The 24623-nt window shown below is 47.6% G+C and overlaps 1 protein-coding gene across 1 annotated transcript in view; it reads right to left on the bottom strand.

Annotated features, from left to right (window-relative positions):
• The window catches only part of Arhgap22 (Rho GTPase activating protein 22), a 121097-nt gene that overhangs the window by 91370 nt on the left and 5104 nt on the right, over window positions 1-24623 (bottom strand). Inside the window, 1 exon segment of the mRNA XM_038349245.1 lies at window positions 4930-5129. Coding sequence (XP_038205173.1) covers window positions 4930-5129 — 200 coding nt within the window.

Below are 24623 nucleotides of genomic sequence, written 5' to 3'. Positions count from 1 at the left end.
TCCCCTTGAAACGGGGTTCACTAAGTTGCCCATGCTGGCCTTGAACTTGTGATACACTGGCCGTAGCCTCCAGAGTAGCTAGGAATTCAGGCCTATACTACCAGGCCTGGTAAAGAATTTTAAATATGGAGCTTCTCCCCTCTGGCATTTCTGTTTCTATGGCTGACACCTTCTCCTTCTCCCAGCCTTCCTCCTTTTCCTCCTCCTCCCTCTTCCCGTTTTCGTCTGCATTTCTTCTGCCATCTTGGCCTTTACTGCTAAGAGGCTTAAGTCCTGGAAGTGTGATGGGTTCCACCTGGGCCACTGCCCTCACAAGCCCCGGAAGTTCTTCACTGTCCTCTCTGGACCAGGGAGGAAGCTGCTCCTAACCGAAGGGCCTGAAAGCTAAGGGTGAGTGAACCCTGGGATGTGGGAACATAGTGCTCCCACTGAGAGCTGGGTCTTTGGTCTGAAGTGATGCTCTGCCCACTACTTTTTCCAGGGACCAGACTTTTAATCTTATACCTGACTGTGCCATTCTGGAGGGAGCCATCTGTTGGCATTCTGTTGGCATTAGGTTTATCACAGTATCTTAGCTCTAATAAGTGTGTGTGTGTTTTCTGCATATGTATCTACTTGTGTATATATGCACATGTGCACATGCATGTGTACATGTGTGTGTGCATGTGTACAGGTGTGGGAGTGTATACTCAGGTTAGAAGCTGAGGTCCAAGCGTCCTCCTCTATCACTTCTAATCTAATGTTTTTGAGACAGTCTCTCGCTGGACCTGGAGCTGGCTGCCTGATTCAGCTACACTGGCTGCCTAGCAAATCCTGGGATCCATCTGCTTTCTATGTGGGTGCTGGGGATTAAACTCAGGTCATCACAGCACCTGACTTAGCTGCCACCCTAATCCTCTAACAGCTTTTGAAGTTGACTCTCAACCTTGGCTCTTGGTCTTTGCTCCTCTTAGTCTACATCCAGCGCTGCCAGTTCCAGCCGGTTGGGACAGGCCTGTTCTGCAAGTCTCAGGCTCCTGTGCAGCCCTCAGCTCTGCCTGGGATCCAGGTCAGTCAAACACACCAGCTGCCTCTGGCTAATCTGCCCAGCATTGGAGGCTGTCTCTCTCTTCTTAGCTTTGACCATAGTTGTAACTTGTTAGGGGTGTTAAGGAGGTGAAACAGTCAAATTTGATTTTCTAAATCTGCTGCCCTTACCTAGAAGGTTGGATTTTACTTCATTTTTTCAATAACTAGGAAGGAATTTTGAAGTGTGTGTCCCTACCTCAGATCCTGATTTCAGGGACCCTGCTCAGTCTGCTTCTTTTTTTGTTCAAAGGTCCTGGTGTAGACTTCCCTTATACTTTTTTTTCTCTTCAAGACAGGGTTTCTCTGTGTTAGGGTCCTAGCTGTCCTGAAGCTCACCTTGTAGACCATGCAAGCCTCGAACTCACAGATATCCACCTGCCTCTGCCTCCCAAGTCCTGGGATTTAAGGCGCGCACCACCACTGCCTCTCCTTTTCCCCATTCTTTTGCTTATTTTTGCTTCTCATTTTTAGGCCCAATCTCCCCGAACTTCCTGTCTTTTAAGAAGCAGATAATTCTAGTTTATTCTTGTTTATTATGTCAGCTAAAATGTCAGCGCCTACTCTTGCTTTGGACTCTTTCTCTGGCGCTACCGTTTTTCTGTCTTGTACTTGCCATTTCCATTCTGGTCCATCGCTACTCAGTGCCACGAGACACCCAGGTTAAGGCCTGAGATCACTAAAGTGAATCTCCAAGTAATGGAAACCCACAGAGCTGGCCACCCAAAGCACCCGAGGAAGCTTCATGCCATGAGAAAACATTTCGAGCAGAAGTTGAAATTACAACTCAAAAAAGACAAATGAAAAAGTCTTGGACTCCTTCCCTGGAGAAACTGCAGTCTGCCGACTAGAAAGCCCAGAGCATGTTCTGGGGAAGGCTGAAGGGATGAGGGCAGACGTCGGGCTCTGGAAAGCACCCCTGCTCGGCCTTTTATGTCTGAGCTCATGCGAGCCACCTGCCTCATCTCTGTGCTATCAGTTGCTGGCCCTCCTGGCCTAGGCGGGACAAAGGAGAAGAGATAAAGGCTTTGAGAGGGAACAAGGACATGGGCTATGACTGATGCTTATCTGAGCTCTGGGCAGTATCACAGGCGGTTGGATGTATCCTTTCCTGACAATTACAACAGCTGGCTCAGGCTCTCTGCCGAGAGGGACTGACTGCTGGGCCGGGCTGTCACTGTGAACAGTGAGCAAGGCGTATTTTATAGGAACCAGATACTGAGAATTAGTCTATTACGCGTACTTCATGAAATTAGATAGGGATCTGTGGTTTGATTGTGACAGCAGTTTGAGATCACACTGTAGAAGCTAAATGTCATATTGGACTAATAGTGGCCTTGAGATTAGGAACTTATACAGCAAGGCTGCTTCGGGAGTCAGAGTTGGTTATGGAACGTCGGTTATGTCCCAGTGCCCTGGAAGGGTCCACAGACACAGAAAGTCACAAGAGGAGTCTCGAGCAGAGACTGGTATCTGTTGGGGTATGTTGGCTCCTTTCACAGATGTGTCATTCTCCCTGGAGACAAAGGACCTGCACTGACCTGGGGTGGGGATAAGGTTACTATACCCTTATGCATCCAGGCCAGTGAATGGGGATGTGGTTACTGTCATTTAATTAGCTGCTCTCACTAGAAGCTGTCAAGGACTGGAAAAGATGGCATCAATGGGAAATTCTGGGAGAGACATGCTCTAGAGCTGTCTGATTGGAGATAGGGATGCCTGGTCTACTACAGGGTATACAGCAGGGAATGCACGGGGGAGCCTGGAGTAGAGGGATCTTCACCCAAGTGAGAGGACCTCAGGGCTGCCAACACCTAGCATCAATCGACATCACAATGAACAACTTCCAAAGGAAGCATGGCAGGCTGAGTCGATCGGGGGTGACAACAGGAGTCCAATGTACAATGGTGAAATTCTGGTAAAGAACAGCTAGTGGCTTCATCTGTTGGGCATGGCCTCATCACAGCCGGATCACATAGACACCAAACCAGAGTGCTCTGCAGAGGCCCTTCCAAGACATCTGGGCTTGCAGGACTGGAGCCATCTAATCCTTGCAAGAGGTAAAGCCAGGAGTCTGCAGCCATGGCCTCTGCACCCATGCATTGAACTACTCTGGATCATTAATATTTCTAGTTATATCTAGACTGAACATGGGCAAATTGTCTCTTCTTGTCATGAACTGCAGACAATACTGTACAACAACTATCTATATTTAGATTGCCCCTGGCATTATAGGCAACCCGGGAATGGTTTCAAGTTTATGGGAGGGGATACAAAGGCTACATGTGAAGAATACATCATTGTACACAGGGATTTGAACACTGATGGAGGGTTCTGGAACTATCCCTGCAGATAGTGTGGGACAGCCACTATATTCCCTGGGGAAAGAATACAGAAGGGATGATAAAGAACACGTGCCATGCCATACCCCCATCAATGCTCCAAGTCAGAAAGGACACTTAGATCCCCTCATTCAAAGCCAGAAGTCACAGGGCCTTGGTATATAGGAGACCGTGCATGTCTCAGTGGTTCCCACAGCATGGGAAAGACCAAATGGTCCATGCAAGCAAGATGTGAATTTGGGTGCAGGAGGCTGTCAAGTTCTGTCACACTTGTGTTCAATAGTCTGAGAATGTCAGAAGTGTCAGTTTGGCTTGCTTGTATCTTTTCCGTGTCCCCAACACTAGCTTGAGTAGAAACAGGGCTGGGGGTAAGCCCCGTCCCACAGCCTGCAGTGATGGAAGGAGCTGGCTACAAGTCAATCACTTGGTGGCTTCACCTCATGTATTCCAATGGTTACCTCCATTCATGGTTTCTATTCTGTGTTAGTTATGTTACCTTGCCTTTCTGAAATATATCTGCACTCAAAATGAAAACGTATTGCACAGTAATGTGAATGAGCTTAATCCACTGAATTATATGTTTTAACAATGGATACAATGGTGCCATTTATGTCATGCAAATTCTACAGTAAAAATAAATATATAAATGAGTAGAACTGCTTTAGGAAGATGGCCACGTAGGTAATAGCACAAATGGACAAAACTCATGAGGGTGGACCAAACTACAGTGAACAGGATGAAGGTGGCTCTAGTCCAAACTGGGAATTCCTGATCTCATCAGTCCAGTTTTACATGGGAGGAAAGCGAAGTCGTGAATTCAGCGGATCTGAAATGTATTGGAAGTCCATCTAGCATGTTCCCTGTAGGGTTCGGGGCAGTCACTCTTTTTTTCAACTTAGGTTTTATTTGCAAAATAGAACAATATTACCTACAAGACAGGGATGATACTGGAATCTAATTGCACAGCAATTCTATAACCAAGGGCCAGTCTTAGCACACTGAATGCTGGAGGCTTAAACCTGAACCTGGTTGTCCACAGGCCTCCTTCCCCATTAGTAAACCGAGGCTGGTCTGAGTGGATCACCCAAATGGGGAGGTCCCCAGTAGTACAGGGATACCCCTATTTGAGGCAGAGACTGCAGACGTAGAGTCACACAGGGATTCGGATTTCAGTGTCAGGTTAGATTTGTCTGGAGCCCATTTTCCTGGATAATGAGAATGAAATATGTGCACACATGTCTTTGTCGGAAGCGCTAAGCCGCTGAGCGGAAGATGGGAAGGGCCGCTTCTTAAGCTAGGCGGGGATGTACTCTGCCAATGTTAAAAAGGAACCGTTTTCATCTCAGAAGTTGGGAGTGTGCTTTAGGAAAAACAAGCTGTGATATGGGAGCATGCACAGGGGTAAGACAAACTTGAGTACTGTTCTTGCTTGCATTCATACTCAAAGCTTAGCCCCCCATTCCTCCCCCTGCCTCGCTGTCCCGGCACAATGCCCATGGGACGCAAGACCTTCATGCCTTACCTGAGGCTTGCTCTCATCTTTGTCTTTGTAGTATAAGAGTTGATCACCACGCAGCACAAACCACCGCTGCTGCCAGTTCTTCATGATGCTCCTCTGCTTCTTCAGCCAGCCGGCCTTGAGTACAGGGCCCAGCTTGTGGGGGGCCAGGGGCCTCCCTGGGCTCCGGTTCTGTTCCCCCATCACCAGGCTCTTGGAGCGAGCTGGAAGCCAAGAGCACACAGTGAGCGTGGCGAGATCTAGGTCAGACTTGCAGCCCCCCCATCTGCTCCCCACTGGATCCCAGGCTACCCCGGGACCAAGGCTTGGGGCCCAGGATAGCAAGACAAGTTGGATCCACTTTCCGCTTGGATTTCCGGGGCATATGCCAGAACACTTCAGAAGCAGCATGGATTTATGCACTTGCAGGGAAGTATACAGCCTTCCTTCATGAGTTTCTGCTCTGCCACTGGGATCCAGAAGTCTCCACTTCTCTGGGTTTATTCCTTATGGATAAATCTCCCCCAGGGACCAAAGGTCCTTATTCTCTACTAGCGCAGACATTTTGTTTTGCATTTCTCTCCCATTAAAATCTTGGCTCTGGCTGCTGGTGATGTCTGATGCAACCTCTAAGACTGAATCCAAAAGAGCCACCTCCTGGCCATTGGTGCTGACCTTGCCAGCCTTGTCTCAGCAGTGCTTTGACTGAGCAAGGAATGCGGCCACCCCTACGCTGACCTCCTACATTAAGGGAGAACGGTGACCCCACACAGTGTGCTTTTCAAGGAAAACTAAAGAGAAATCGGAGGGGTGCTTGAGAGCAGCACAGCCTTGCTCCTTCCCACAACACAGCCACTGCTGTCTTCCAGCAGCACCGGGCACAGGGATGAACATGTTGTGTTTGTATTTCAGATGGATCTGCATCCTGCTCCCATCTGGATGCTGGGCCTGGCCCCTATGCTGCCTGATACAGAATCAACACACACTTAACCCTGATCACTGTTTAAAGACATTAATCTGTCTCGTTATGGATATGCCTTTCCTCCACGTAATGTTTCTGCCACATACCACCTGTGGACTTATAGAAATCCTTATTCACAGTCATGATAGTCCACACGGTATTGCTTCAGACCAGGAAACTCAAGTCACAGCCAGAGAAGTGTGGCAGTGCGCCCTTGATAATAGGATCCACAGGTCTGACCATGTTCCTACCGTCCTGAAGCAGCTGCTCTGATAGAAAAATGAAACAGCCTTTTGAAGACACAGTTACAGCCAGTCACAGTGCCAGTTATGTGACAGTAGCCTGGAGGGCTAGGGCAGGGCTCGGCAGTAAATGCTTCGAATCAGCGTCCATTATAACATATTGTTTCTCCCACCACCAGGAATCAAGGCGTGGAAAAGGGAATAGTTCTACTCGCGATCACCTCTAGTGACCCACTAGGAAAAGTTTTGCTTCCTGTTCCTGTGACCTTAAATTCTGCTGGCCTAGAAGTTTTGGTTCCAGAACAGGGAGCACTCCTGCCAGGAGACATAACATTCCATTGAATTGGAAACTCAGACTTTACCCTGGCCACTTTGAGATTCTGATGCCCTTAGGCCAACAGATTAAGAAAGGAATAAGTGTTAGGAGGGGCGGTTAATCTAGACTACCAAGCAACTACCAAGTTGGATTGGTTCTCTCCAGTGGAGGTAAGAAAGATCATGTCTGGAGTAAAGGAGCTCTTTTAGGCCACCTCTTGGCGCTCCCATGTCCTGTGCTTAACTAGTCAATGGAAAACTACAACAGCTTAATCCAGGGCAGATGACAAAGGGCACAGATATTTAAGGAATGATGGTATGGGTCACTCCTTTGGGAAAAGAGCCAAAACCTGCGGAGGTTCTTGCGGAAGATGGAGGAAATACAGAATAGGTAGTAGGGAAAGGTGGTTATAAATACCAGCTAGGGCCATGACACCAGTTACAGAAACCAGCCAGGATTATAACTGACATGGTTCTAACATATTTTGTTAAGAATGTGTTTGCACAGATATTTGTTTTCTTTCCTTGACTTCTCGATCATGTAATGTAACATCAATAGAGAGACTATTAGTGGTAATCATACTTAAGTTTTACAAAAAGGATTACTAAAAGAAAATCTCTTGGCCAGGCGGTGGTTTTAATTCTAGCACTTGGGAGGCAGAGGCAGGTGAATCCCTGTGAGTCTGAAGCCAACCTGGTCTACAGAGTGAGTTCTAGGACAGCCAGGACTGTTATACAGAGAAACCTTGTCTCGAAACCCTCCACCCCAAAATGTCCCTCCAGGGACAGTACTCCTATTCTAAATTTATAGTGCATTTGTGGTTGTGTGAGGGACAGTTATATCACGTCAAGCATAATTACGACCTGCTTAAATACATAATTTGTTTGCAATTGTATGTGTGATAGTACATTTCTGTGAGCTGGTTACTGTTTTCATTAGGAAATTAATCATGTTATAAGGAGATATGATTGTCAAGTTGACCCGGGGTGGACTTATAACGACTATTCTTATTTGTTAACAGCTTCATCTGGAATTAGCTAAAATGCAAATGGCTGGGCACACCTGTGAGGGATTTTTTTCTTAATTAAATCATTTGCAGTGAGAAAACCCGTTTCTCAGTCGGATCTTTGAGGTGGGAAGATCCATCTTCAACCAGGGCCACACCGTCTGCTGTCAGTCTATATAAAGGGCCTGGAGGAAGGACGCTTGCTCTCTCTGCCTGCTTTTTCTCCCTCCTGCTCGCAGTCCATGCCTTCACTGGCATTAGAGCATTTACTTCTTTGGGATTCTGCAGTATACTGAAGACCACCTGAGACATGTAACTTCACGGACTGTACAACCTCCTGGATTCTAGGACCTTTTGCTGGTAGGAAGCCATTGCTGGAGTAGCTGGACGGCAGCCTGTTAGCCATTCTTATAAACCCCTTCCTATATATATGTAGACTCATTCTGTAAGTTCTGTTCTTCTAGAGAATCCTCACTAATTCAGTGGGGAAGGCGTGGCAGCAGGGGCATGAGGCAGTCAGCCACACTGTGTTCTCACTCACTAAGCAGAGGTAATGAATGCTCGTGTTCAGCCCAGTTTTCATGTAGGACCCAGGTGAGAACCACAGCCCATTGAATGGTGCCACCAAGATTAAAGGTGGATTTTTCCACTCCTTTTAACCCAACCTAGGAACTCCTTCACAGACATCTATGTGCCCCTAGATCTTGTCAATTGACAATCAATATTAATCATCAAAAGCTCACCCCTTGTCGATCTGATACCAAAGATACCGTGCTAAAGCTATAATCTTCACCCCTCATCATCACAGGTTCATGGCTATCTCATAGCGAAAAATGCATCCAGTCCAACTTTAAACATCCCCACAAATCTTCAACAGTTCTAATACATCAAAGTGTACGCACAGAGTATCTTCTGAGTCCAAGTTTCTATATTACAGCCTCACTCCTGGTGTCAAGTTTCTATATTAGTTACGTTCTTTGTTGCTGTAGCACAGTTCTTGGCAAAAGCAACTTAAGGAAGGAAGAGTTTTACTTTAGTATACAGTTTGAGGGTCCAGTCAAGGGAAGCCAAGGCAACAGTAGCATGAGGCAGCTGTCACATTGCGCCTGCACTCCAGGTACAGAAGGAGGCAGATGATGGGGTTGAGCTTACTTTTTCCTCTATGTTCAAGCTCTGGGGCACTAGTCACTGGAATGGTACTGGCAACGTTTAGAATGGGTCTTCCCACATCAAAGAACCCAGTCTAGAAACTCCATTACAGACATGAGATTTGTCTCCAAGGTGAGTCTAGAACTTGTCAAGTTGACAATTGATATGAACATCTCTTCAGTCTACAGGTCAACAACTCCAGACTGTATAAGTTTACAATGCCTGCTGCAGAGCAAGTGGGAGGAGGAGGAGGAGAAACTGTCACAGAAGAGGAGCGATCACCAAGCCCTGCCGAGTGCTTGGCACATCAACTGGTAGCCATGGTGATGACAACCGTGATAAAGGGAATAGGAGGGTGAATGCTTACACGGATAATTTGTTTCCTGAGTCTGAATAGCCAGCAATGGGCCCACATAACAGAAGAGGTCTTTCTATGGCTATTGGCACTTTAAGTGCCTTTATATACGGCTTCCTCAAAGTTGTGTGTGGCTGTGTGATTGGCACACCACTTTCCTCATGACTAAGAGTGTAGGCCCATATTTCAGTATGGCACAAGAGCCATAGGCCTGGTCTGAGGTGGTCACGTAGTTTTGCAGACAAGCTGTCTCAGCCTAACAACAGCCTGGATGCGCTGCTCCTATTTTCTTTTGTTATTAATGTAGATCACCTGAGGAGAGGTGTTGGCTGAAGCTGATCAGGATGTTTGGTGCTCCTTCCTTTTGTAATTTGGAGGATGTCTTATAGAGATGCTAATTCATGGCCTACAGGACAGCTAACCTACTCGCAAACAGGTAGATGCGGACCTGACAAAAGGCCATTCACCTGGTTACCTAGGAGACAGCCTAATGTATTTTCCCGCTCAATTGATGGGATGATATATAAACTGTTTGGAGAATAAACGAGAGAGCTGGCCCTTCAAGTATGACCCTGTAAGTTATGTCTGATTATTTCTCGCAACTCCGTTCCAGTCTAATTAGGGAAAATAGTTATCATATGTTGGAGCCACATGGGCTTCAACACAAGGGTGCTGCAGATCACACTTTGAGGGGTCACACTCCAGAACTCAGGAGGTTCAAAGGACAGTATTAGTTCTCCTCTTCTAGATGGTTGATCAAGTGGGACTCCCTGCTTGATCAACTACCCACAGGAGACACCTTATTCATCACTCCTGATGGGGAAACGCACAGGCCTGAAGGTCTTAGTTTCTTAGGTCTCTTTCCTTGCCCACATGAGGGTATGTGTGCCCCTTTGATTGCTGAGATTTCTTTTCTACATGTCAATGTGTACATCTCCAAAGCTTTTTTGAAAATCAAGTTCAATAAGATTAAGACATCTAATGCATGGATTTTTGTGTTTTGATTGCCTGATGTGCTTAACTAAGACTCGGAAGGCGGTGGTGGCTCTGTGAGTGAGTGAGGATTCTCTGTTGTGAGTGGGTTGGCTTAATCTCCACTGTCCACTCTTGAATTCTTCTTTTCAGATCACCTGCAGGAGGGAGGCGCTTAGAACCTTCCATACTCCACAGAAGATGGAATAGGCCCCTCAGGTGTCTTCAGTGGGACATGAGGCTCTGGACTGTTTTCAGGCTCTATTTATAGCTCTGTCTTTATACTCTGTTACAACAGATTCTGATAGTTGTTCATTCTACCAGACAGACATCTTCTCTCCCTCCCTCTAGCATACTGGGCAGGGCAGCTGGCAGCAGGGACTTGACAGTCTCAGGGACTAATCAGCATAGATGGGCCCTCCGGAGTACACTGGGTGGGGTCTACCGATGCCAGATGGCTTCTCCAGGAAGGCTGAGCTTCCTGGGCCCAGGCCAATGGATGCAAAGCTTAGCAAAACAGGCATTAAGTGATGGCTGCCCGTGTTATTGGCATGTATGTCCCTTGACATGTCAACAACACAAAGGGAGAGGCTTTCCCTGATTGTCAGGCTGTAGACACCAGCCCTCTCGGGAGGTCCAGGTAATGGAAAGCAGACCACACTGAAGCCACATTCCCGGGGGCGGGGAGCAACTCCAGCCCTGCAATTCCTCAGGGGCTTCTTCTTGCATGGCCCATGTTGACTGCCACACCAGCCCAGGTCCTTCTCCCAAGGTGATCAATCATGCATATATTGCTTATCAGACCCATGGAGCTTCTCACAAGAAAAACAGCCACTGGCATGATTTATTAATAACCACTGTTCCTGTCCTCAGCACTTCCTTTAATCAATGTATTCAGTTCTGTAAATATTTAAACCAGGCCCTGAATCAGAGGGTATTGACAAGCTAAGGCTTCAGAACTGACTGGACTTGGCAAACAACCCTAAAGCAAGGTGGCCCGGGGAGGACGGTAACCTGAAGTTAGGGGCTCTCTACTCACAACAGGATACCAAGACTCTCTTCCCGGTTTGTGCTCCCTCCCTCATAATCAAAGAGTCCTGGTAAGTACAGGGCAGGATTCTGAGTGGAGTTCCTGACGGTTAGAAGGAAGTTAAATTAAACGAAGGTGTAGACTGTGGGGCCGCAGATCTCTGCAGAGCCCCTGAGAGGAGGGACAATCTCCACAGAGCCAGAGGGCCAGGCTTTGAAGGGCGACCAGAATGTGAATCACCTCAGGTCAGGACAGGCAGTGCTCGTGATATTAAGGAGGTCAGCACAAGCATGGTGTCCGTTCTGCTACCTACCCTCACCTCAGAGTGTTCTGTTATCTACCCTCACCTCAGCGTGTGCAGCAGGTGTCTGCTCTCGTGGCCTCTCCCAGGACAACCCACGCAACTGCTTCCCATCTCCTCTGCACTCGCATTGGAAGACATTGGCCCCTCCAAACCTTGCTCTAGTCAGACACCCCCAAACATGGTTTCTTCTTTTGTCATCTTGGTGACTCAGACACCATCACCCCTCAACACCCCCTCCAGGAAGGCTCTTTTCCCTCCACTCTAAAGAGCCTTCCTGCTAAGTCTGTACTCAAGACTCACCACCTGCTTTAACTCCCTCTGTCACTCCCCAGAAGTTCTCGGAAGATTTTCTCACTGTTGCCAGGTTGTCACAGCTTCCCCTTCTCCTATCAGGAGTCCTCATTTATGAATGGGAGGCTCATGTGTCAAGCCATCTACAAATGCTCCCCAGAAGGCCTTGGGTCTTTTTGGCATGAATGAAAAACTCAGTGTGAAACTCTCCCAAACCTGCTGAGCCTCGTGCCTCTTCCAGGACTCCACAGCTCGCAACGTCACACGCTGAGGTACTGCCCCCCAACTTCATGAGTGGTTACTTTCTGAACTCATTTTTCCCTGTGCCCCCCCACTTTCCTTTTAGTCGTCTTACTGACTCAACTCAGATATAACCATCCTTGCCTGGGCACCACCTACAGGCCTTTCCCAAAGGCCTATGCAGCGGCCAAGGAAATGCTCTGCTTGAATCTTGAATTCTTCCACTAACAAGTTACGTTTTACTGTTTGCAGATGTGCAAACTGAGGTCTTCAGAGACCGCAACAGTGGTTGGAGGCTGGCAAGCGCCACAGTCTGAGATTCTTAGTTTGGCTGGCCTCATGCCTAAGCACCAACCCTGTCATGAAACAGTCTTGTCCTCTTTCCAAATGCAGTTATGATCCTGTGGTCCCCAGTGTCAGCCCCATTCCTGCCCTGAACCGTGAGTCACAGTATAGCCAACATGATCACATATCTACCACCAGACCCAGCTGCTCAGCTAACGACTGCTGAACGATCTCATGACATGTGCATGTACCCCGGGGTGCCTAGGCAGGCACCCATCTCCACATCTGCTCAACCCAAACTTCTGGGCAAATGGTTTAGAATCTGGATTTCCAGGCCGCTGATGTGACTGCAGTATGCTTACTGCCCTGGGCTCATTACACTGTAGGGGTCTGATCTTCCCTCCCAGGTAAGCCTCCTCCATGTGGCCCTCCACAATGTCACCCTTTTCGACTCCACCTTTGACACCCTATGAATAACTGTCTTCCGTGTGATATTGCTGTCTGCTCAGCTAGCTGCTGCTCCCTGGGGGCACAAGAATGTTGGAGTCACCTCTGCACCTGGAGCTGGCCAGAGGATATATTTCAGTCCAAGGAACGATGGGGCCTGGAGCAGAGGGAAGTAGGCTGGAAGCGGGGGTGAGGGGGACCAGAAACAGAGCTAGGTGATATCCCGCACTCTCATGGGGAGCTTTATGTGTCGTGCGTGCGTGCGTGCGTGCGTGCGTGCATGAGAGAGAGAGAGAAAGAGAGGGAGGGAGGGAGGGAGACAGAGACAGACAGAGAGAGGGAGACAGAGACAGACAGAGACAGATTACACACAGAGAGGCATAGAGACAGAGAGACAGAGACAGAGATATAGAGACAGACAAAGATTGGAGAAAGGTTGCAACATACTAGATTATAGATTATGAAAGATGTGTTCAATAATAATTGTTATAATAGTAGCAACAGCTGCAGTTCACATGAATTTAGACATTACATGCTATGCACGGGCCTTCATTTTTCTATCTGGATTATTATTATTTTTTTACACAAGTCTCATCACTACTTCCATTTTGCATTTGTGCAAGTTGAGGCCTGCAGAGGCTGAGACGGTCGCCTGAAGTCCCAGCACAGGCAGGTCATGCACTTTGCTCTGGAGTCTGCATTTGCTGGCTTCAGGGCCAGTGTCCCAACTCCTCAAGGAACTGCTGTGGGCCCTGATGACCTCTCCAGGAAGCCTGTGCAGGGAGAAAGAAGGGACTGTGAGCAGAGTCCCAGGAACTCTTACAGTGGAAGGAAGGGGCGGTGCAGTATGCAGGGGAGCTGGCATACCCCTCAAGCCCCGAGGGAAAGGCTGAAAGAATGCAGGAAGGACAAGCTCAATGAAAGCCTCTAGCTTCCTGTTGGATGATGCAGCGAGAATGACCCTATAGAGAGAAATAAGGACCTCACTGGGAGAGGGAGTGGGAGAGGAGGGAGCAACATGAAGATGGGGGGGGGGCGGCTGAGGGGTTTAGGACCTGTATGTGACAACAGCACACACAGAAAACACACACACACACATACGCACACACACACACACACACACACACACCCCACACTCACATGTACACACATACACATGCATGAACACACACAAATACACGTGAGTCTTAAAAGAACATAGGGAAACCTTTCTGAAATTCTCCTTGTAAGGACAGGAAGAAGGGGAAGGATCTAATGCCTTCGGCTAAGGACATGGCTAAGGGCGGGTGGAAGGATTCAGAGAGGGAGTTTCCAAAGGTGCCAGCGTGGGAGTCTGAACTCAGGTAGGGCTTGGGGGTGGTTTGCCTGGGCTAGTGGGAAGTCATCCCAGATTGTGACAGAAGGAAGAGGTGTCAATGGGTCAGGGCAGTCTTACAGCAGTGACCAGGCCCTCCACTTGGAGGTCCCAGCAACCACCTGTGTCCCTACAGTCCTCTGTGCTCAGGCCTGACTGTACCCTATCCCACGACTTCCTGGAGCTTCCTGGAGCCAGGGTAGCCGGGCACAGACTATGCTGCACACTCCACAGTCTGGTGAGAAAGCATGGGGCGCTCTAGTCGTACTAGTTCTGGTCCAGCTTTCCCGAGAAGGAGACAGGGAAGACATGGCTTCCTGCCTGTCTGAGACGGAGGAGAGAAGAACACCACTGTGTGAGTAGTGCTGGAGTGGAGGGGGAAGGATGGGCACACATAGGTGTCTGTGACTGCCAGGGCTGAAGCCAGGTGGCGACTGGAGTCATGCTGACCCACCCTCTCAGACAGCACTTCCTACACTGGCGTCCCAACAGCACCTTCTTGCCTTTTCCTCACTGGAAGCCACATGATGCCACTTCTGTCTACACTGTCTCATGGATTTAAATGCCATCCATGTGCAGTTCAACTCTGAACCTGAGATCAAATGTCATATTGTCCCGACAGTTCCAGTATCGCAAACGGGAGTTAAATTCTGTCTTTTCCTGTCCCGGCACCTGTTTCATAGGCTCCCCATCTCAGTCAGTAGAAACCTCATTCTTGGGCCCACCACCCCTCCTCAGTCACTGCTGTCCGTCCTTTCCTGTCCCTCATGCCTTCCCATTCTGTAGTCATCTCTTGCGTGGGCAGGCAGGGAGTTTTCAGAGAGGGGGTTAGAACAAGATGCTCGTTGGAAACCCTGAAGGATTTCACGATGGCTGGCTTAGGAGGGTCCTGGGGACCCAGCCTTATGACTTTACAGTCCTTCTCAGAGCCCAGCCCCCACCACAGTGTCCTCTGCAGTCCTGTGTCCTCCCTTGACACCATTAGGACTTCCTCAATGTCTCAGCTCAACTCCATTTCTCCCATAAATGCCCTTTTTCCGAGGTCAACAATAATACGCAAACTCCTTACCTCGCATTTCCACCTTTCAATTTCCCTGCGACATTGTCACACCTGGGACTGATTCTGGGACCACCCCCTATGGGTATTTCAAACCCCTCATATAAAACGACAGTATTTATCCATGACTTACACAACCCTCCCAGATACTTTCCTCTTTCCTAGATGACCCATAGAACCTGGTACAATGTGACGTCAGCAGCCATCACAGCACATCCTTTAGGAAACAATGATAAGACAAAGTTTATGCCCGTTCAACACACATAGAGCTGTTTTCCTCAGCCTGGCGTCGGTTGTATCTGTGGCTACAGGGCTGATAAACATGGAGGGATGTATGTTTAAATACTGTGATGGACCTCAAGGAAAGCAAGCTGTAGCACATTACAGGAAACATAAACTCCTCAAAAGGGTGGAAAAACCACCAGCCTCAAACAGAAGACATCACAATCGGGTTTTGGTGGCTATAGGCTTTTGTATAGAACAGGATCTGTGAGGGACATATCCCACCTAACAGTTCACGTGTGTGAGGGGAAGAAGGGAGCTCTGATACTGATGGATTCAAACCATTTATGTAAGTTATACGGAAGCTTTTTAAGTAAAAGCTGCCTGGAAGGGAGCTGAACCCCTTAGGATGTCTAAGACAATAACAAATATAATGCTGATTTGCGAGATGTTTGAGCTTTTCCCATGACAAGCACCATAACTAAGAGTATAAACCCCAGTCCTTGTCTGTGGGCCGCACCAGGAGGGGACAGGCTAACATCACATACGGCACTGGGCTGAAGGAAGCCTGGGCCTGGCCTCTCTACAGACCTTCCAAGGACCACAGTTAGGGACTGCCTGTTGTACGGATCTCCCTGTAGGTGAATCCTTGGTGTGCTGGTGTCCTTCAGCCTGTGGAGGTGTGCCGTGTGGGCCAGCAGTCACTTACCTGGGGCGACTGTTGATGCTAAGGAATTCTTCTGAGAATGGTTAAAGATGCTTTTCAACTCGTGTTGCGCAGCAGCCCTGCCCAGATTTTCTTGGGTCCCTTTTCGGATCTTCATGCTCTATCTCTTTCACGAGGCTTCAAATTAGACACAATTCATTCCCAGGAGGATTCTCAGGATGGCCAGATTGTTTCAGAGCACCCTTTGACTGCAAGAGTCTGGTTTAGCCTGAACTGGGAGAACCAGGAGTGCCTGGGAATTTATGTCATCCTCAGCAGGTAACCCTTGGTCAGAGCAGAGCTCCCTGAGGCTTCAGCAGAGACCTCCTTTTATGGCTTGCGTCCCATTCCTCCTCTAGAATTGGTCCTGTTCTCCGACCCACCCCCCTCACTTCTCCACCAGCTAGGGAACCTCTTTAATAAGAACTGCGCGGGAGTCCTATTTTTAAGGTCTACTTTAGAGACCCTCACTGGACATGTTCAATAACTTTCAGGAGCTTTGGAAAGGCTCGAGACAGCCCAGCTGCAGCAGCCACTGACCCATTTGCCCTCTGGACCACAGGCTGGGGTTGGGCGCCCTGCAGCAAGCCTGCGGGTGTCTGTGTCTGCAGCTGTGTCAGAGCGGCAGCGGCGGAGTATGAAGTACCGTGCAGGAGGAAAAGGGGAGCAGAAAGTGATTTATGAAAAGTCGGTGAGTTTTTAAAGCGGCTGGGGGAAATGGCAAGATGAATCTCAGAGCTGAGCTGATTTAAAGGGTAAGCACTGAGGTCAAGAGATTGATTGGGAGGAGAGGGGTGAGGTAATGGAAGGGCACTGGGGAGGGGTCAATGGGATGTTTTAGAAACTTAATGCGATTTGTAGGCAAGGTTGAGGGGCTCTGCTGAGGTCCTGTGCTGTCCCAGGAGTGAGCTGCCGCAGCAGATGATTTATCGTACAGTGGCCCTGAGAGCCTCTACTGTTGTTTTTTTTTTTTCCTTTTGAACTGTTAGTGTTCTGTCTGAGCTCTGTTTGGACATCTGTTCTTCCCTGAGTTCTTCATCTACCCAAGGTCTTGAGATCCAGCTGGGCCCTCAGAATAAGACTGTCTTTCCTTCTTCCCTGCCTGGAGAACTATAAGGCAACAATGTATCAACCTATTCTCTAACCCCATCAATGGAAATCTTAACTTTTAAAATAGTAATGAGGTAGTCTGAAAACTCTGGCGGCTTTTCATAAAGATTGTTTTAAAGATTTAAAGAGTCAATATAAAAGATTACATTCTTAAAAGTTAGCCTCCTTGGCTCAGTTGGCCTGTCTTTTGCTAGGCTGTGTGGTACAAAGGCTGGGGCATACTTGGACTTCTCTTTACTTGCATGCAAGTGCACCCCAAGATTCAACTGCATACAGCCGTCATTTTCATTTATCCAGTCCTCGAATTTAGGGACCTTCTCTATGTTCAGCATTGGGAGACTCTGGGGGAGGATGACTGCCAGGCAGAGCTAGCAAGAAGCAAACACTGCTGGTATCTCGGCACACACAGAGGAAAGGGGCGCATGAAGCAGGCAACGCCGAGGTCAGGCTAGGGGAACAAGGCAGTTGGAGGAGGCAGGAAGGCCATAGCCCAGGCTGAGGCAGAATAAGTGGACGAAATGAAGAAGCAGTATATAGGGAGGGCCAGAAAGCAAAGGGAATAACCCAGCAGGAGAATGAGTTGACATGGGGCAGGGGTTAGGCTCTTAACCTTGATCTTGGAGAAACCATTCCTGAGCTGCCATCAGGATTCTCAGTTGGTCTTCTACCAACAGCCCCTATCTATACAACGTAGAAGTCAAGGGCACAGTGAGGTTGGTGATGATGTGTGTGTTGTTGGAGACGCAACAGGAGCCTGGAGACACAACACTACAGTTTTCTAGGATTTCCTAGCTCGGTAGCTCAATGAAGAAGCTCCAGGCTTCCACTCATAAAAAGGAGCAAACGCTAACTGGTCACCTCCTAGACTGGCAAGCGTAGAAGGAGCAAACTGACAGCATGTGCACAGGGCACAGAGAGCAGCAGTGTGCTTAGCGCCGATTCTGCAGGTCGAGCCTCTTGAAGTTTCCTTCCCCTCTCCTGAACCATGTCCGGGAACTGCTGGCCCAGGGGCCATCCGTGCTGATTGCTCCCATATTCCCATTCACCAAAAGCCTACAGTCGGTGAGTCGATGGGACTCAATAGCAATTATAAATTTCATTTTCTGCTGGCCTACAAGCCATTAGCTTCGATCAATACAGTCTCTACCCTTGGTTAAGCAACCGCCCAGGTTGCTGATGATTTCAGTAGATGTAGAGCATGGTCCCAGGCTGCCTGGGTCAGGGAGACAAGGCAGCATCCTGGACCAGGCCTGAGCCAGTTCAGGCCTAGTTTGCAAATCAATTACTGTCCTCTTCAAACAAGGTCATGGCCAGCGATCGGGTTGTCTGGGACCTCAAGCCCAGCCCGGTTTACCTTCTGGCCCTCGTCTGGCAGTACTTATGCCCTGAGAGGCTAATGATGTTACAGACATTGGTATCTTCTGTGTAGGAGAGAAATCTCTTTGCCTGTCAGACTGACTGATATATCTTGGAAAGAATGCAAGAGTGGGGAGGGGCTTGAGTCTCCAGTGCCTGTCTCCTGGATACAACAGCAGCCTTCCCTCTTGGTACATGGGCCTTGGGCAGCAGCAGTCCAAAGGCCACAGGCTGAGGTAGGGAACAGAGCAGAGTGTATGTCCTTAGCCTACGTTCTTAAATACTCTCGTCCTTAGAGACTGTGCATGGGTTATGGAGAGCTGGTTAGTGGCTTTCAGCTCTGCAGGTGGTACCCAGGACAGCGTCCAGATAAAGACAAAGCTGCCTGGCTGAGGCCAAGGCTGAGGACTCTGGGCAAGCCTTCTCTGATAGTGGCCCTTTGACCCTTCACTGTGTATGGGAAGCACCACCGCTCCTTTAAAGTAATAGTGGGAACAGTGCTCTGACCTTTGGGAACTGGTTATCCCAGAGTGCTCCTAGTTGGCATGGGACCTAGCAGGCATGGGCAGGGAAGGCCTATTCCCAGGACATACAGGGCATGACTGAAGTCACTTCCTGAGATATGCCAACTCTCTAGTCATGTAAGTTCACCAAGCACCAACAGCAGATATTACTATCACTTCATAAGCAACGAAAGTGCTGGAACTGTCAAAGACATAGCCAACCCTAAATGCAGGCAGCTGGGGAAGTTCCTTGAGTCTGTACCATCTAAGAAGGCTATACCCACAGTCCCAAAATATGGAAGCCAATATATAACAGAAGCCAAATTTGGAATTTCTCCACATCACCAGGTAGATGACAGCAGGCCTGCTTGCACAGGGTACACACTTTTGTACCCATGACCAACACTGCTAGAATCTGCCCTCATTGTGACCTGGGAAGCAGTAACCAATCCTAACCATCCGCTGCTGAGAGGCGATGACCCCCACCAGTCACAGAACAGACACAGCTGGCTTTGGGAGGAACCTGCTTGGACTTCACTGTCCTGGATTGAAGCTCAAGACGGTCTGGGTGCTAGGACGTTGAGCACTTAGCTCCTTGTTCTCTCTCTTAATTACAGCTGGTGACAGGAGTGAAGTCAGAGATTTTCACATGAGCAGAAAGCTCAGATACACCCAGTAGCTTCCAAACCTCCAAGTGTTCCCCACTTTCCATAAAAGAAAGAAGAAAGATGATGGAGTGCAGGAGTGTGCACAGTGGGAGTTGCACCCACGATGCCAGGCATACCCACAATGCCAGGCATACCCACGATGCCAGACATACCCACGATGCCAGGCATACCCACGATGCCAGGCATACCCACGATGCCAGTCATACCCACGATGCCAGACATACCCACGATGCCAGTCATACCCACGATGCCAGACATACCCACGATGCCAGTCATACCCACGATGCCAGTCATACCCATGACGCCAACCATACCTATGGTGCCAGTTACACCCACAATGCCAGGTGTACCCATGATGCCAGGTCACACCCATGATGCCAGTCAAGCCCATGATGCCAGGCATACAAAACTTAAAGTGACTAGAGAGGAACACTCCGTGGGGATAAAAATAGAGTCACCTTGGGAGGACACAGGAGGGGACTTCCTGGAGTTAAGGAAAATACAGTGTGTGTTGATCTGGATGGCAGATAATGGGGAGACATTTAAGATAAACGTTTTATTGTGTATCAATGCCTCTCTATCCTCAGGGAATGGCTCTAGGATTCCCCCAGAGGATACTTCAAAACATCAATACTATGAATCCTATAGAAGCTCTGTTTTCTCCTTTATGTACAGATATCTATAATAAAGTTAGTAACGTCTACCTTCTCACATAGCCTTTCTCTGTCATACTAACTTGTTCAGTATCAGTATTCTTGTGCCTTGGAGTCATTATTAAACAAAATAAGGATGCTTAAATACAAGTGTGTGTTCCCATGGCCACCAATCTGATACCCAAGATGTCTTCTGAGTGACTAGAGGCGAAATGGTACATCCAGAGTGGACACACCGGACAGAGGGATGATTCGTGTCCCAGGTGGGCACAGTGAGAAGTTGCGAGACTGCGCCATGCTACAGCAGAAATCAGAAGCCGCAGCTGGAATCAGATAGCAGCCACAATTTAAAATGCATCAATTCTTTACTTCTGGATTTTGTTTGTTTGTTTGGTCTTGTTTTTCGAGACAAGGTTGCTCTGTGTAACTGCCCTGGCTCTTTTTGTAGATCAGGCTGGGCCTCGATTTCACAGAGATCCACATACCTCTACCTACCAATGCTGGGAGTAAAGACATGCACTGCCACACCTGGTGACTTCTGGATTTTTTAAAATTTAATTTGAAACATGGTAGATCATAGGTAACTGAAATCTCACAGAAAATCTCAGAAGAAACAAATAAAAAATAGAAATAAACAACACAACCCTATACAACAGATTAAAAATCCATTCACAGTGTACTTTGAGGCTGCTGTCATTCAAAGATCCTCAAATTGGGAGCTTTTATCCTCCTCTAATTAGATTACCTGGGTTTGTCCAGAGTCCTTTGATGATCTGAGCACTTTTGTAATTTCATATTAATTCTGGAAGGCACATTTGGGAATCAGTGTATTCTCTGTGTGAGGTAAAGGGTCTGGACATCAACGGAAGACATGTAGGCTTGGACACCTTTGTCATCACGGTAGAATTAGCTATCAGCAGCAGTGCCAGGGCATGGCCTGGGTGTAAGGACACAGCCAGGTGAAAGAGACCTGTGAGTTCCCTTCTTTCCTTTAGGATTCCAGCTTTGAGGTTTCTGCACTTGACTGAACTCTGGCCTGTATTCTGTGTCCTACTTAGCTTTAACCTGACACAGCCTAGATTCACCCGAAAGGAAAGCGGACTGAAGAATTGCCTAGATCAGATGGGCCTGTGGGCCAGTCTGTGGGGATAGTCGTGGGTACTTACTGTTAAGGAGGACCTAGCTCACTGTGGGTAGTGGCATCCCAAGGTAGGTGGTGATCCTGGGCTATATAAGAAAGCTATCTAAGCATGAACAAGTCAGAGTGAGCCCCCAAGCAGCTCAGTGAGCTCCCAGGTCAGAGCTAAGGCTGTATGGAATAACAAGCAGTTGCGCCCTCCGGGTCCTGCTTTGAACTCCTGCCTTAGCTACCATGCACTCCTCTTTGGCACGGCTTAGGAAACCCTCTGCTGTCTTCGAGCCCCTCTCTGTGTGAGATACAGGCAAAGCCAGAAGCCACATCGCCTGTCTGATTACATTTCTTTATGGCTCAGCGCTCAGGCCTGGATGTGATCGCCCCTAGGAAACCCTAAATGTATTTGGTCTTTGTGGGCATAGGCAACATTGGGTCACCATGGGCATATTCTGTGAAGACACACTACTCCAAAATAAGCAGTCAGAGGGTGCTGTGGACCCCATGATGCCCTAAGAACAGAAACCTCTAGGATTCTGAACAGTTCCCTCGTCAGCTGGGATGAGTCAACTGGCTTCTGGGTTATCATTCGCTGGCAACATCTTAAGTAATCTCACAAGCCTCGGACATGACTCCAGAGCCTGTATTCCTCACCTTCTGTCCTCACCTCTAGAGGAAGCCATATTTTATCTTTGAACAGTCCTGTGATACACAACAATAGCTTGGTCACAAGGGGATACATGCAGTCGCGGTCCCATAATATTATTGTAAAGATGAAAAGTTGTCAAAGCTAGTGGCACAGTAATGGTCACAAGGTTGTACAAAACACATTGGTCATGTATTTGTAGTGATGCCAGTATTAACACACCAATTTTGTGATCAGTTGTATAACGGTATAGAACACACAACTATGTACAGAACATAATATTTGATAATCATTAAAACTCTGTGTAGTTAGTATCCATATTTCTAAGCATTATTTTAGAGTATGCTACAACTTACTTTTCAAAGCAGTTAACTAGATAGCATTTGCTGCTCTTGCAGAAGACCACCAGGGTTCAGCTCCCAGCACTCACATGGCAGCTCACAACCACCTGTAATAACAATTCCAAGAGATCCAGCACCCTTTTCTGGCCTCTGAGGGCAATGTGCACATGTATTGTACATAGATCCATGTATGTACAATGTATTGTATAAAATATTTTGTAAATAGGGTAGTCAGTGATGTTAGTGAGCCCATGAAGTATAGGCTGATGTGTGTGTAACTGCATTAGTATTTGATCGCGAATCTAGTCCTTAATGGCCAACCGTCTCTCTAGCCCGGTATGTTAGTTTTTCAGAGAAAGTCTAGAGTATACAGAAACTAAAACCAGAAAAAAGCTCATGTGACAAGGGTGCAAGGGATCTTTTGTATGATTTCAGAATGTGGTTGTGTTTAAAGTTGTCAAACAAGGGTCAAAAGGCTAAATTTAAAAGGTTTACAAAGTAAAAATGTCATGGCAAGGTAACGTTAACTTACTATCGAAGAAGGAAAAATGCTTTTCATTGAAATCTAGTGTCCAGTGATGTGCAATGGTGATCTGGGCATCTGCCTGCTCTCCCCAGTCACTCACTGACTCACCCAGGGCAATTCCAGTCGTGACAACCCGCACGACAGACACAGTAAGAGCCCCGAACAGCAAAGGTATTTGCCTTTTACGTTATATTTTATTATAGTTTAAATGAGTACCGTATCACAATTGTATTCAATCGTACGTAAAATGTGACATAATGTTGTAGCCCAGGAGAAGCAGGGTGAGCCATGCAGCTTAGGTGCCCACTGAGCGGCACGTGAGTATGTGGTGTTGGCAGAATGACGGCATCGCCTACTGGTGAATTTCTCAGGATGTATCCCTGCCATGCAGACACAGGACTACAGTTTCCCCCGGTGGTTATCTCGTGTTAAAACAGTATTCATTTATTGACATGTCTCAATTTTTCCTTTTTAAGTGCTATTTTTTGACTTTTTAGCTATGGAAGATGATTCCCCCCCCCCCCCCAAGAATCCTCCTCATGGTTCCCATACAATTATATGAAAGTTGCATTAGATCAATATATAGAACTCCCAGCATTAGTGCCATGCGATTGCTAGGCCCCTATGAGCACTGTGCTATATATACCATTACTGTTTTTCTCCATTTGGATAGTACTCTTTGTTTTCCTGGAGTTGGTCATGTTTTTCCATTTGCTTCATTCTCTGTTAGGTGATGTTTTTCCAATCTTAAACACTGCATTAATTGCCTACATCCAATGTTTGTCCAGACATTGCATTTTGTAACCCTATCACTGGAGGCCTGCAGGGTGATTGACAGAGGTCTGTAAGTAGGTTGGAGTAAGGACAAGCAAAGGATTAAACATTAGACAAACATGAATGTCACTTCTACCATGCTTGCTCAGGACACTCAATGATTTTCTTCTCATACCTTTCAAAATGACATCAAAGGTGCTTCATTTTAGTGTAGCCACAAGAATTGAAGAATTACAGCAAAAATGCCTTCCTCATTGAGGGAATTTAACAAAGAAGTTTACTCTCTTGTGGGGGAAAAGTCCCAAGAACAAAGCCACAGAAAAGATTCCATCCCACCCACAGGCGCTCTCTTGCTGCCCTGCAGTAGCGGGGCTCTGCACTCATGGAGACCTTGGGAAGTGAGCCACAGCTACTTCAGCCTCACTCCGTACATTTCTTCCAAAGGAGCTGCTACAATAGACACAAATTTACTCTGAACTATTCCAAACAAAGGCAGAAGTTCCAAAGGAAAATGATTGCAGGATTGTTGACATGAAATAAAAACTTACAGACGCCTCAAATTTAAAAAAAAACTTTAATATCCAACCAACAATAGAACAATTGTAGAACGGGTAAATATTTGTAACATACGGTCAAGGTAAGGATAGGTTTTCCTAAGAACCTCAATGAGTTAAAGCAGAGGCAAGAGCCAAGCCTCCTAAGCTAATGCCTTCCTATGACTGATTGATTGATTTACTTATTCATTCATTTAAAAATATATTCTGAGTGCTTACTAGGCACCAAGGGCATACATAATGTTGTTCAAAAAGAAAAACGGTCGCCACCCTCATGAGCTTAGAGTCCAGTGCAGGTGACATATTTAAAAGCCACCCTCAGAAATATGTAACTGCCACCAGAAGGAAAGACTGAGGAACAAAGGTGAGCAGAGTATGGGGCAAGGCCCCAAACTGGAGTAGGGTGGGGCAGGATTTTCCTGGTGGGAGGAGCTAAGGGCTGGAGGGTGAACAGCAGTCAAAGAAGTGTGTTTATGTGTGCATGCGAGTGTAAAAGGAAGTCCAGAGGGAACTTGTGG

Source organism: Arvicola amphibius, chromosome 12 (genome assembly GCF_903992535.2).
Source record: "Arvicola amphibius chromosome 12, mArvAmp1.2, whole genome shotgun sequence".
In the NCBI taxonomy this organism is placed as follows: domain Eukaryota; kingdom Metazoa; phylum Chordata; class Mammalia; order Rodentia; family Cricetidae; genus Arvicola; species Arvicola amphibius.
Note: the sequence above shows the minus strand (reverse complement) of the source record. Positions and strands in the feature narration are given on the sequence as shown.